The following is a 13,182-nucleotide window of genomic DNA, read 5'->3' on the forward strand; positions in this document are numbered from 1 at the left end:
CAGTTGACAGGTAGAAAACAAAGATGCTAAACTGACAGTTGACAGGTAGAAAACAAAGATGCTAAACTGACAGTTGACAGGTAGAAAACAAAGATGCTAAACTGACAGTTGACAGGCAGAAAACAAAGATGCCGGGCTGGTGTTCAGCGTTTTCCTGCTCAAATGAGTGGACTGTTGAAAATAGGAATTGGGGGATTACTTTTCACAAGTAAGATTTAACATTAACGTACTATTGGTTGTATGTTGTGAAAAGAATATTACCACAGAGTTGAGAAGGAGCAAAGATCTTCAATAGTACTGAAATCGTAGCCGCTCGCAAACAGGAGTATGACCATAATAGAATTTAAAAATGTCATACTTGAATAACATAAAATTGTGTGTGTGTGTGTGTGTGTGTGTGTGTGTGTAAGCCTGCCGCGTGTAGGGATGATGTTTGTTAAGAAATTATCGATTTTGATGCCATTATCGAATCCTCTTATCGAACCGATTCCTTATCGATTCTCTTATCGAATCCAGATAGGTTGTTGTATATGGAAAAAAACACACAATACTTGGTTTGACAAAAGCTCACTTTTATTTTTTTAAGAAAATAAAAAATCAAAAAATAAATATTGACTGTTGTTACCCCAAAACAATTTTTTATAAAATAAATAAATATTGACTGTTAGTGCTCCTTTAAGTGGGCCACCTAAGAAAAATACATGCAGGGAAAATCCTGCATTAATTTGTATTGTACAGCACTTTACATTTCAAACAAATCTCAGAGTAATGGTGTTGTTTACTTTTTGCTCCATTACATGTCAGCAAAATACAATTATTAACCTACCGTATTTTCCGCACCATAAGGCGCCCTGGGTTATAAGCCGCGCCTTCAATGAACGGCATATTTCAAAACTTTGTCCACCTATAAGCCGCCCCGTGTTGTAAGCCGCATCTAACTGCGCTAAAGGAATGTCAAAAAAACAGTCAGATAGGTCAGTCAAACTTTAATAATATATTAAAAACCAGCGTGATGTGGGCGCGCATGGAGTCGTATATCAACATGGACGGAGCTGCGTGAAAAAAGCCACCCGGCCTCTTCGCGTAAACTTACCTTAACCACTCGCTTATCTTTTCTTCATCCATCCATCCCTTCGAGTTAGGTTTTATGATGACGCCGGCTGGAAAGGTCTCTTTTGGCAAGGTCTTCCTTTTGAATATCACCATGGGTGGAAGTTTCTGGCCATTAGCATGGCAAGCTAGAACCACAGTGAAGGATGACTTCTCATTCCCTGTGGTGCGAATATTCACCGTACGTGCTCCCGTTGTATCCACAGTGCGGTTCACAGGAATATCAAAAGTCAGTGGAACCTCGTCCATGTTGATAATGTTCTCTGGCCAGATCTTTTTTTCAGCTATCTTGTTTTTACAATATGCACGGAAAGTAGCCAGCTTTTCTTGAAAGTCTTTAGGCAGTTGCTGTGAAATAGTAGTCCGTGTGCGGATGGAGAGATTGCGTCTTTTCATGAACCAGAAACCTGTCGCTTAGTAGGAGCCATTTTGTGGTCTTTACAGATGTAAACACACAAAGGAAATGAAACGTAATATCCGCGCGCTTCTTCTTCTTCTACGCGGGCGGGTGGTTGCTTACAGTAGAAGAAGAAGCGCTTCCTGTTCTATGGGGGCGGGTGCTTACCTTGGCGGTTGCTTGCGTAGAAGAAGAAGCACTTCCTCTTCTACGGGGAAAAAAGATGGCGGCTGTTTACCGTAGTTGCGAGACCGAAACTTTATGAAAATGAATCTTAATATTAATCCATATATAAAGCGCACCGGGTTATAAGCCGCACTGTCAGCTTTTGAGTAAATTTGTGGTTTTTAGGTGCGGCTAATAGTGCGGAAAATACGGTACTTGTATTCGTCTGTGTTCAGCAAGTTGAAGGGGAGGAGATTTTTCACCATCATTTTCATTAGCTTGCGAGTACCGTCATTGCCGGACTATAAGGCGCACCTGACTATAATCCGCACCAGCTAAATTTAGGGGAAAATACAGATTGCTCCATATATAAGCCGCAACCGACTATAAGCCGCAGGCGTTTTGATGTGTAATTACCGTAGTATATAGCGGTTCCTGCTACCACGGAGGGGATTGTCGGGACAGAGATGACTGTTTGGGAACGCAAAGCGTCCCATTTATTAACAATAAATCTTTCAATCATTCAATCAAACTTTCACATCTTTGACATGGCGAACAGCATTCGTGCAGAGTACAAATAATACAACGGTGCAGAGTAATACAAAGTGCTCGCCTGTAACACGGCAGTAAAAGTGCAGTCCCGCAGCCGTTTACGTTATCAAAATAACCAGCCTACTACCGGTATATGAAAAGTCAGTCTTTAATCATTGTGTCATCGTCTTCCTCCTGCATACTAAAACCACCAAAATCCTCTTCATCCATGTTTATTATCTCGTCCGGTCCGATGGAATATTCGTCTATCTTTCTTTGTGTGAATTCGCGGAAGTTTGTTATTTTCTCCTTGTGGTCGGGAGGGAGTTGCTGACTCAGAGTCGTCCGTGCCCTAATGGACAGTCCTTTTCGTCTCATAAATCTGAGACACCATGATGGTCCACCTCTAAAATCTTTAATATTAATTTCTTTGGCGGTTGTTTGGGCTTTCAGTCGGATCTGCACGGTGGAAACACCCCGGCCGTCTGCTCTCTGTGTGTTCACCCAGTCCTCAAGAAAGTTTTCAAGTTCCGGCCATCTGCTTTTATTACCTCTGAAGGATTTTTTTTGTCTTTTTGCATTGAATCATTTCTTCATGCTGCCGTCTCCAACGTCTCACCATTGATTCATTGATGTCAAGGGTACGTGCAGCAGCTCTAGTTCCTTCTTTGACAGCCAGATCGATTGCCTTTAACTTAAAAGCAGCATCATATGCACTTCTCCGTTTGTTTTCCATATTGAGGGTGTTTGCATGAACACTTCCTTCGCGCAAACTGTCGCTGACGCTCTCCTACTCTTTGTTTTGCTCTCGTTACCTGGCGCCAGATGTCTGCCTCGGTCTCGCGCATCCTCGGTAGTGCGCGCCCCTGGTTACCGTAAGCCGTAGAAAAGTCGCACCGTTGTATAAGCCGCAGGGACCAGAACGAGGCTTATAGTCCGGAAAGTACGGTAATGTTGTTACTCTCCTCAAATAAAATTTGCTTTTCACTCTAAATTGTCTATGACTGGTCCTCAAAAACTGCGGGGGCAGACAGTCCGATGTGATCCAAAATCGCAAGACTGTCCACAGTTCTTCCCGCATCCTCCAGTCATTTGTGGCAGCTTTGGGGTACTTTAAAGACTGCCAGCGACTTCCAATTTGTGGACAAACCAGAGCAACGCTTACTCCAGTCAGCAGATGTCCTGTTGTCATAATTCCGAATAGGTGGATATCTTCACATCCTCGACTGAAAGGGTCGCCAGGCACGCGGCACTCCTTCTTCTCCCAAAAGTCCGTCGCGTGTCCAGCAACAACCGCTCCGTCACGACAAGCAGGTTCCCCCAAACCCAGGATCTTGTCAATTTCGTTGAGGCCAGTTAAATAGTTCCAATGTTTAGATTTGGAGAGCAGAAAAAAAAATTTAAATTAGAAACAAACCATTTAATTGAAACGCTAATGTAACGCTTTAATTAGGGCCCGAATGGCCCATTGTGGGAGTCCTTATGCAATGAGACATACGGACCTATTGAATTTCTAAGGTTTTATTATTATTATTATACCGGCCGCCTCTTTGAGCTGCAATTTGACCCACTTAACATGCTTCAAAACTCACCATATTTGACGCACACGTCAGGACCTGCGAAAATTGCCTTTTGATGAAAAAAACGAACAGCAAAACTCAAAATTGCGCTCTAGCGCCCCCTAGGAAGAAAAAAAACTAGACTGCCTGTAACTCCCACTAGGAAGGTCGGAGAGACATGAAACAAAAACCTTTATGTAGGTGTGACTTACACCTACCTTTCATAATTGTACATCCTCGGGCAAAAATCAACAGGAAGTTGGCAATTCCCCCTTCAAGACAAAAAAGTACTAAAAACAGTAACTTTTGCCTCTTTGAGCTGTATTTTGACCCCCTTAACATGCTTCAAAACTCACCAAACTGAACACACACATCAGGACTGGCTAAAATTGTGATCTAATGAAAAAACCTAACCCCAAATCTAAAAATTGTGCTCTACCGCAATTTTTGAATAAAACGCAGAAAAAACTGCTCCTCGGAAGAAAAAAATGACATAACTGCCTGTAACTCCCACTGGGAAGGTCGGAGAGACATGAAACAAAAACCTCTATGTAGGTCTCACTTAGACCTACATTTCATAAATTGACAACCCCCAGCAAAAATCAACAGGAAGTTTGCTATTCCCCCTTCAAAACAAATTTTTTGTAAAAACCGGTCACCTTCCTTCAAAAACGATCTCCTCTGAGCGCGTTTGTCGTTTCGCCTTCAAACTAACACAGGAGAGAGATTGAACCCTTGTGATTACAATGACAGAAGCGCTTTTTTTCTAACTGCTCCGGTTTTGATTTTATGACCCTTCAAAGACCCGCTGCGCTGATGCTGCTGCGCTGCTGTTTTTTTTTAAGATGGCTGCTTAAAAGCAGGAAGCACCAACGTGCCCACACAATGCAGACAAGGTAGGTACACTCGACAAAAGTCTTGGGACACTTCAGACTAAAAGTAGACAAAAGTATTGGGACACTTATGACTACCACTGGACAAAAGTATTGGGACATTTAGGACTAGCACCTGCCAAATATGCGGGCCCGACCAATGCTGCTTGCAGCTTTAATTTTAACTGTCTTTTAAATAGCTTTCTCATGTACAGTACAATACATTAAACATGCTGCTAATATCGTGCTGTTTTGTATTGACTTAATTATCCAACGTGTTCATGCAGGGAAGTATGAGTACGACGTGGTGGTCGTTGGAGGCGGTTCAGGAGGGCTTGCCTGTTCCAAGGAAGGTGAGAACTGTAAAAAAAAATAAAAAAGATACCATACTGCACATTTGCTTCTGACAAATAACATGATATTGTGTGCTGTTTATAACAGCTGCTGAACTCGGACTCAGCGTTGCCGTTCTGGATTATGTGGAGCCCTCTGTTAAAGGTGAACACAACATACTAATTACTTAGTAACACTCACACAAAGTTAGTTGTAATGCATGTTGCTCGCATTTTGACTTCTTCTTGAATGGATGGATGCATACCTGCCAACTACTCCGGTTTTCCCGTAATTAGTACGGTTTTCATCAACCTATTCCGGGTTACGGTTGCAGTGATAAAAAATACGGTTTTTCATTAATTAAAAAAAAATTTTTTTTTTAAAGTTTTATTCACGAAATCGCGTAACAACAATGACATTCGACCTGCTTCCCGTAACTTCCTATCGAGCCATTCCGCGAGGCTATTTATAGCACCGCTGCCAAGCACGAGGCACTTGTTGTCATTGTTTCCAAACGAGCGAACGATCATGGAATCAGCCGGAGAAAAATCGCATACGAGTCTTAAACCGAAAAGAAAACTGCAGTCATTCCGTGAAGAATATTCAAAAGCCTATCCGGGAATAATTATCCGTTCCAAAAAGGGTGAAAACTACGCGAATTGCACCTTGTGCAGACAAGATTTTTCGATCGGACACGGAGGAATTAGCGATGTAAAAGACCACGTTGGGACAAAAAAACACAAGTCTAATGCCGTTGCTAGCGATACAAGTGGAAAACTTTCAACGTTTTTTGGATTTTAGCCACAAAAAGGTAATGACACCAATGTTATCTATTGGAATTGTTTAGTACTGTTATACTGTTAAAAGTGTTTATACTATTTATGCTTTCAAGTCCAAGTTGAAGAAATCTTGTTAAATGTTGACAGCATAACTACCAAAATACAGAAGTATGTCCTTAATATTTTTGCAGTGCTATTTCTGTTGAAAAGTTAAAATGATTACATTAGAGATGTGATGTGCCACTTTTCAAGTGTCTGATGGCTTAAATTAATTTTCATTAATTTTTCATATTTTGAATTCTTTTGAAAGGCTTACAAAAAAACTGCATTTGAATTGTAATTCCATGCTATTGACAGGACTATTAATTTTAATGAAGTTAGCTTACCATGTTTACAGTATGATAATTGTGATAGAAATGTGAATTTTAGGCACAGAATATTTTTTACAATTGAACAAGGCAGTAGATTATACAAGCTTGGACAGAAAGTTAATAATGACACCAATTTTTTTTTAATGGAATTGTTTAGTACTGTTTTACCATTTGTTTACTGTAAAAAGTGTTTATACCGTTTATACTTTCAATTAACAAATTGAAGTCTTGTGAAAGGTTGACAGGATAACTGGCATTAACTGTAATTAATTTCAAACTATTGAAGTTAGCTTACAGAATAAACATGTCAATCAACCCATATGATTTTTGCTGTAATATTTTTGTTTTGAAAAGTCACTGTGACTGATAGAAAAGTGATGGTTTTAGCAACATTTTAACCTGTCTGAATGCTAATAATCATTTTGCGTCGGGGGGCGAAGCCTGAACCCCCCACCAGGACTTTGTCCTGGACCTACCGGGGCCTGCGGCCCCTGGACCCTGGCTACTAGGTTTTTCTGATTTCAAAAGTTGGCAGGTATGTGGATGGATATATGGAGATTCCAATCGTATTCAGGACTGATGTGGCCTGAATCTGATGCCAAAAGATCAGATTTGAAGCACTTTAGAGTGTTTAGACTGGCAAAAAAAAAAAAAATCACGAGAGGGCAAAAATCACTGGAGGGCAAAAAAATCTGATTTGGTATGCAGTGGAAACTGAGCCTAAAATACTATTTTTAAAAAACCCATAAATGAATGAAATAAAAAAAATCAAACAGGTGTAATATTAGGAGAAAATGTTGCATTTTTGCCTCGAATAATACAAACCTGCGATGCTGATTTTTTTTTTTTTCTTTAACCTTTGTGTGGTGTTTATATTGTTGTTACTCAGCCAGCGTTTGTGGGTCTGATGGACCCGTTGCATTTTGTGACATTTAATGCCTCACAATCAAACACTTTTATTTTAAAATACTGAACAGATGTTTACCTTATCCCAAAAAACATCTGTAATGAAGTGCTTCGAGAGGCTGGTAAAGGAATACATTCGACCCATACCAGTTTGCTTATCGCCCTAACCCAGGGGTCGGCAACCCAAAATGTTGAAAGAGCCATATTGGACCAAAAATACAAAACAAAATCTGTCTGGAGCCGCAAAAAAATTAAAAGCCATATTACATACAGATAGTGTGTCATGAGATATAAATTGAATTAAGAGGACTTAAAGGAAACTAAATGACCTCAAATATAGCTACAAATGAGGCATTATGATGCAATATGTACATATAGCTAGCCTAAATAGCATGTTAGCATCGATTAGCTTGCAGTCATGCAGTGACCAAATATGTCTGATTAGCACTCCAACAAGTCAATAACATCAACAAAACCCACCTTTCATGCACAACCTTAAAAGTTTGGTGGACAAAATGAGACAGAAAAAGAAGTGGCATAAAACACGTCCTAGAAAGTTATACATGTAAACAAACTAAGGTGAGTTCAAGGACCGCCAAAATTAGTAGGACAAAACGGCGCTCGCCAAATACTCGAATCAGTGAAGCATGTTTAATATAAACAGTGTGCTTTATAACAATTAGGGAGGTTTGTGTCATGTTTGTCCTCCTACAGAAACCATATTAAAACAAAAAATAGATTGTTTTCCCCTCATCTTTTTCCATTTTTCATACATTTCTGAAAAAGCTCCAGAGAGTCACTAGGGCGGCGCTAAGAGCCGCGGGTTGCCGACCCCTGCCCTAACCGCTTCACAGAGGACGCCATCTCCTCTGCACTCCACCTGAGCTTAGAACATCTGGAAGGAAAGGACACACACGTGCGGATGTTGTTCCTGGACTTCAGCTCAGCATTCAACACCATCATCCCGCAGCACTTGGTGAGCAAACTGGCCCCCCTTGGATTCAGTACCCCCCTTTGCAACTGGCTGCTTGACTTCCTCACAGACAGACCCCAATCTGTGAGAGTGGGCAACAACACCTCCAGTGCCATCTCCCTGAGCACCGGCTCCCCCCAGGGCTGCGTCCTGAGTCCACTGCTGTTCACGTTGATGACCCATGACTGCTGCGCCAGGTCCACTACTAACCACATTGTGAAGTATGCAGACGACACGACAGTGGTGGGCCTCATCCGTGACAACAACGACATGGACTACAGGGAGGAGGTGAAACATCTGGTTGACTGGTGCAGAACCAACAACCTGGTCCTGAACCTCGACAAGACCAAGGAGATCATCGTCGACTTCAGGAAGCACCAGTCCAGCCACGCTCCACTCTTCATCAACGGCACAGCGGTGGAGATGGTAAGCAGCACCATGTTCCTGGGGGTGCAGATAACTGACAATATGACCTGGTCCCTACACACCGGAGCTCTTGTAAAAAGAGCTCAGCAGCGCATGCACTTTTTGCGTCAGATGAAAAGAACACAGCTCCCTCCCCCCCATTCTCAGCACATTCTACAGAGGCACTATAGAGAGCCTGCTGACCAACAGCATCTCTGTCTGGACTGGAGCCGGCAGTGCCTCAGACTGGAAGTCTCTGCAGAGAGTGGTGAGGACGGCGGAAAAGATCACCAGCACTCCTCTTCCTCCTATCCAGGAGATGGCAAAAAGCCGCTGCCTGACCAGGGCTCAGAAAATCTGCAGAGACTCCTCCCACCCCCACCAAGGACTGTTTTCACTGCTGGACTCTAGAAAGAGGTTCTGCAGCCTCCATAGCAGAGGTTCTGTAACAGCTTCTTCCCTTTGGCCATCAGACTCTTGAACGCATCATAATAATCCCCTCAATTCTCCCCAAAAATGGATTAACTGGTTGGAATATAAAGACAATATAACATACATCCATAAACCTGGATGCATATGCAAAAGTGCAATATATTTATCTGTACAGTAACCTATTTATTTATATCTGCACCTTATTGCTTTTTTTATCCTGCACTTCCATGAGCTAATGCAACACAATTTCATTCTTATTTGTACTGCAAAGTTCAAATTTGAATGACAATAAAGAGTAAGTCTAAGTCTAAGACCCACAAACACTAGCTGAGTAACAACAATATGAATGTTGCATGGAAATTTCTCTGCCAGTTTCTGCATCCCACAGGGATTCTTCTTTTGTGTCTCTGCACCTGCGGTTCCCACACAAGGTTGAAAAACATTGTTTGTCAACACTGTCTGCTCTCATTTTCTCGCACATTTCACCTTCTGATGTTCTGTGTAGCTACACTCTGTCCTCCTCCTGTCTAGGCCTGCTGTGTGCGTGTGTGTGGGTGGGTGTGTGGTACACAGAACATCAATTTCCACACTTCTATTAGCCCCGGGTCCAGTGGACCCGAACATCTTATATGTAATAGAAATGTGTATGGTGTGTGGTCATTAAATATGTATTCTGATGTATGTTCTTCACAGAAAATGAGCCAAAGCCAGTGAGTCCCAGTTTGAAAAATTAAATAATTGTATAATTTTTCTTTTAAAAAAAATCGAAAAAAGGGTCCCACAGACCCAAACACCACACAAGGGTTAAAGCTGCCATTGCTCAAAAAGTAATAATGAATCAAAACTAATCTTTTTTACGAATTATTATACTTCACATCAAATATTGCACTACAAAATATTTTATAGCATATTTTGGTTGTTTGTTATATAAAAACAAAGTAAAAAAAGCATAAAACGACAACACAAAAATAATCCACTTAAAACATAATTAAAAACGTCCATCCATCCATCCATTTTCTACCGCTTGTCCCTTTTTGGGCTCGCGGGGGGTGCTGGAGCCTATTTCAGCTGCATTCGGGCGGAAGGCGGTGTACACCCTGGACAAGTCACCATCTCATCGCAGTAATTAAAAACGTATAATCCACAAATACATACCTGCCAACTACTCCGGTTTTCCCGTAATTAGTACGGTTTTCATCAACCTATTCCGGGTTACGGTTGCAGTGATAAAAAATATGTTTTTTCATTAATTAAAAAAAAAAAATTTTTTTTAAGTTTTATTCACGAAATCTCGTAACAACAATGACAATCGACACTGCTTCCCGTAACTTCCTATCGAGCCATTCCCAATGCCACGCGCGAGGTTATTTATAGCACCGCTGCCAAGCACGAGGCACCAGTTGCCATTGTTTCCAAACGAGCGAACGATCATGGAATCAGCCGGAGAAAAATCGCAAACGAGTCTTAAACCGAAAAGAAAACTGCAGTCATTCCGTGTAGAATATTCAAAAGCCTATCCGGGAATAATTATCCGTTCCAAAAAGGGTGAAAACTACGCGAATTGCACCTTGTGCAGACAAGATTTTTCGATCGGACACGGAGGAATTAGCGATGTAAAAGACCACGTTGGGACAAAAAAACACAAGTCTAATGCCGTTGCTAGCGATACAAGTGGAATACTTTCAACGTTTTTCGTCGCCCAAACAGATTCTTTGGATGTGATAAATGCCGAAGTTTTATTTACGGAGGCAATAATTGAGCATGGACTTCCAATCGCACTGGCTGATCACATGGGACAGTTAAATGTTTGTAATGCAACCTTTAAAAATCATTACGCGGTGATCGCGGTCCCAAAAATAAACTTTTCTTGCATGATAATGTCCAGAAAAACTCACTTTATATTACTATAGAGTCCTTTTAACGAATGAGTTTGATGGTTTATCACAAACCTTAAATGAAAGAAGTCCTTTGTTCTCCTATAACTTGAAGTGGCATAAAACATTTAAAACAAAGGGGTTATAGGAAAAATCACTTTCAGTGTTTTATGCCACTTCAAGTTGTCAAAGACGGTATGCTGGTGCCCGACTGCCACAAGTGGAACAAACATTTGAAACAAAGGGGTTATAGGAACAATCACTTTCAGTGTTTTATGTCACTTCAAGTAAACTTATCATAAAGTTACCATATCATTTTTGCAGTATGATCAATCTGATAGAATAAATTTGGATTTTAGCCACAAAAAGGTAATGACACCAATGTTATCTATTGGAATTGTTTAGTACTGTTATACTGTTAAAAGTGTTTATACTATTTATGCTTTCAAGTCCAAGTTGAAGAAATCTTGTTAAATGTTGACAGCATAACTACCAAAATACAGAAGTATGTCCTTAATATTTTTGCAGTGCTATTTCTGTTGAAAAGTTAAAATGATTACATTAGAGATGTGATGTGCCACTTTTCAAGTGTCTGATGGCTTAAATTAATTTTTATTAATTTTTCATATTTTGAAAGGCTTACAAAAAAACTACATTTGAATTGTAATTCCATGCTATTGACAGGACTATTAATTTTAATGAAGTTAGCTTACCATGTTTACAGTATGATAATTGTGATAGAAATGTGAATTTTAGGCACACAATATTGTTTACAATTGAACAAGGCAGTAGATTATACAAGCTTGGACAGAAAGTTAATAATGACACCAATTTGTTTTTAAATGGAATTGTTTAGTACTGTTTTACCATTTGTTTACTGTAAAAGTTGTTTATACTGTTTATACTTTCAATTAACAAATTGAAGTCTTGTGAAAGGTTGACAGGATAACTGGCATTAACTGTCAAAATAATTTCAAACTATTGAAGTTAGCTTACACAATAAACATGTCAATCAACCCATATGATTTTTGCTTTAATATTTTTGTTTTGAAAAGTCACTGTGACTGATAGAAAAGTGATGGTTTTAGCAACATTTTAACATGTCTGAATGCTAATAATCATTTTGTCCTGGACCTACCGGGGCCTGCGGCCCCTGAACCCTGGCTACTAGGTTTTTCTGATTTCAAAAGTTGGCAGGTTTGCAAATAGATCTGGAGTTGATTCAGAGAAAGTAAAAAAATTTAAAAAAAAAAAGACCTACCATATTTTTAGCGGCCCTTTTGGATCCCCAATAATTTTAGTGGGATTTTTTAAAAACTGGCATTGCTCAAAAAATAATGCAATAGAATCAATCAATACTGACCTATTTAAGACACCTATTACGTCACATCAAATATTCCACTTTGAAATGTGTTTACGGAGAAAATTTTGCATATTGTGTGTTTTGCCATAAAACATAAATAACTAAATACAACTTTATATTGACAGACCTAAAGTCGATCTAGCGATTTAAGCGATAAAACATGAATATATGACTTATTTTTAATATTTTTATGACTGAGACCCTTCCGGGTTCCCTGGGACCCAACTTGAGGGGAGCCCTTAAAGTTAAAAATGATTTTGAAAATGAATAATATCTAAATGGCCCCCACATACTTGGATTTTTCTGTTTGCGGCCTTCAATGGGAAAAAAAGTTTGGACACCCATGCTGCACTGTAATGCAAATGTACACGTCTGCATCCTCCAGGCACCAAGTGGGGGCTCGGTGGCACGTGTGTTAATGTTGGCTGCATACCGAAGAAGCTCATGCACCAGGCGGCTCTGCTTGGCACCGCAATCAAAGATGCCAAGAAGTATGGTTGGCAGATCTCAGGACCAATTTCACATGACTGGTAAGGTTTGGAGAGGGAAACTTGTGAGGCAAACCAGACCATAATTAACTTAGCAGCACCATCTAGTGGTATTTTTTCAGAAGTACACATCATTCAAGTTAGTCCTTGCATTGCATCGTTGCATTGTCCTTTCTACCGTCCTGTAATAGATGCATGTGAGTAGGGAGATTTGAATTTTACATACTAAATACACCATAAGTTCAGCGTACAGAGCAAGAGTCTTTTGTTCAATTTAAATTTGCTTTCCTGTTTTTTATTTGGCTATTGTTCACCCAATCCTGTGAACCAACACGTATTGTTTGTTGACAACACATTTGGTGATGTTTCAGTGTGGTCTTTTTTTGTAACCTTCTCATGTTCTTGCAGGGTTACCATGGCGGAGGCAATTCAGAACCACGTCAGATCTCTAAACTGGGGTCACCGGGTCCAGCTCCAGGACAAGTCAGTACAATACAATAGCCCAACCACATTGTTTGTTCTATAGTATTTGAATTCTAACACCATTTTATTTTCATCTGCAATATCGCTGACATGTTAAACTCTCACCCACTTACCAATACAGAACACTGATATAATTTACTT

The 13,182-nt window shown here is 40.2% G+C and overlaps 2 protein-coding genes across 2 annotated transcripts in view; both read left to right on the forward strand.

Moving 5' to 3' along the window:
* The window catches only part of LOC140679238 (thioredoxin reductase 2, mitochondrial-like), a 132,468-nt gene that overhangs the window by 2,761 nt on the left and 116,525 nt on the right, over positions 1-13,182 (forward strand). The window contains exons 2-5 of the mRNA XM_072914238.1: positions 4,922-4,987; positions 5,076-5,132; positions 12,456-12,600; positions 12,967-13,041. Of these exons, the coding sequence (XP_072770339.1) occupies positions 4,922-4,987; positions 5,076-5,132; positions 12,456-12,600; positions 12,967-13,041 (343 nt within the window). The remainder of the gene's footprint in view (positions 1-4,921; positions 4,988-5,075; positions 5,133-12,455; positions 12,601-12,966; positions 13,042-13,182) is intronic.
* On the forward strand, positions 7,885-9,044 carry LOC140679210 (uncharacterized). The gene is made up of 2 exons (XM_072914190.1): positions 7,885-7,999; positions 8,067-9,044. The coding sequence occupies exon 2, from the start codon at positions 8,171-8,173 to the stop codon at positions 8,810-8,812; it is 642 nt and encodes a 213-aa protein (XP_072770291.1). The 5' UTR covers positions 7,885-7,999; positions 8,067-8,170; the 3' UTR covers positions 8,813-9,044.

This window comes from Nerophis lumbriciformis, linkage group LG12 (assembly GCF_033978685.3).
Source record: "Nerophis lumbriciformis linkage group LG12, RoL_Nlum_v2.1, whole genome shotgun sequence".
NCBI classification, from domain to species: domain Eukaryota; kingdom Metazoa; phylum Chordata; class Actinopteri; order Syngnathiformes; family Syngnathidae; genus Nerophis; species Nerophis lumbriciformis.

Excerpts from the sequence above, each read along its gene's own strand:
- LOC140679210 (XM_072914190.1), top strand. The coding sequence starts at position 8,171 with ATGACCCATGACTGCTGCGCCAGGTCCACTACTAACCACATTGTGAAG.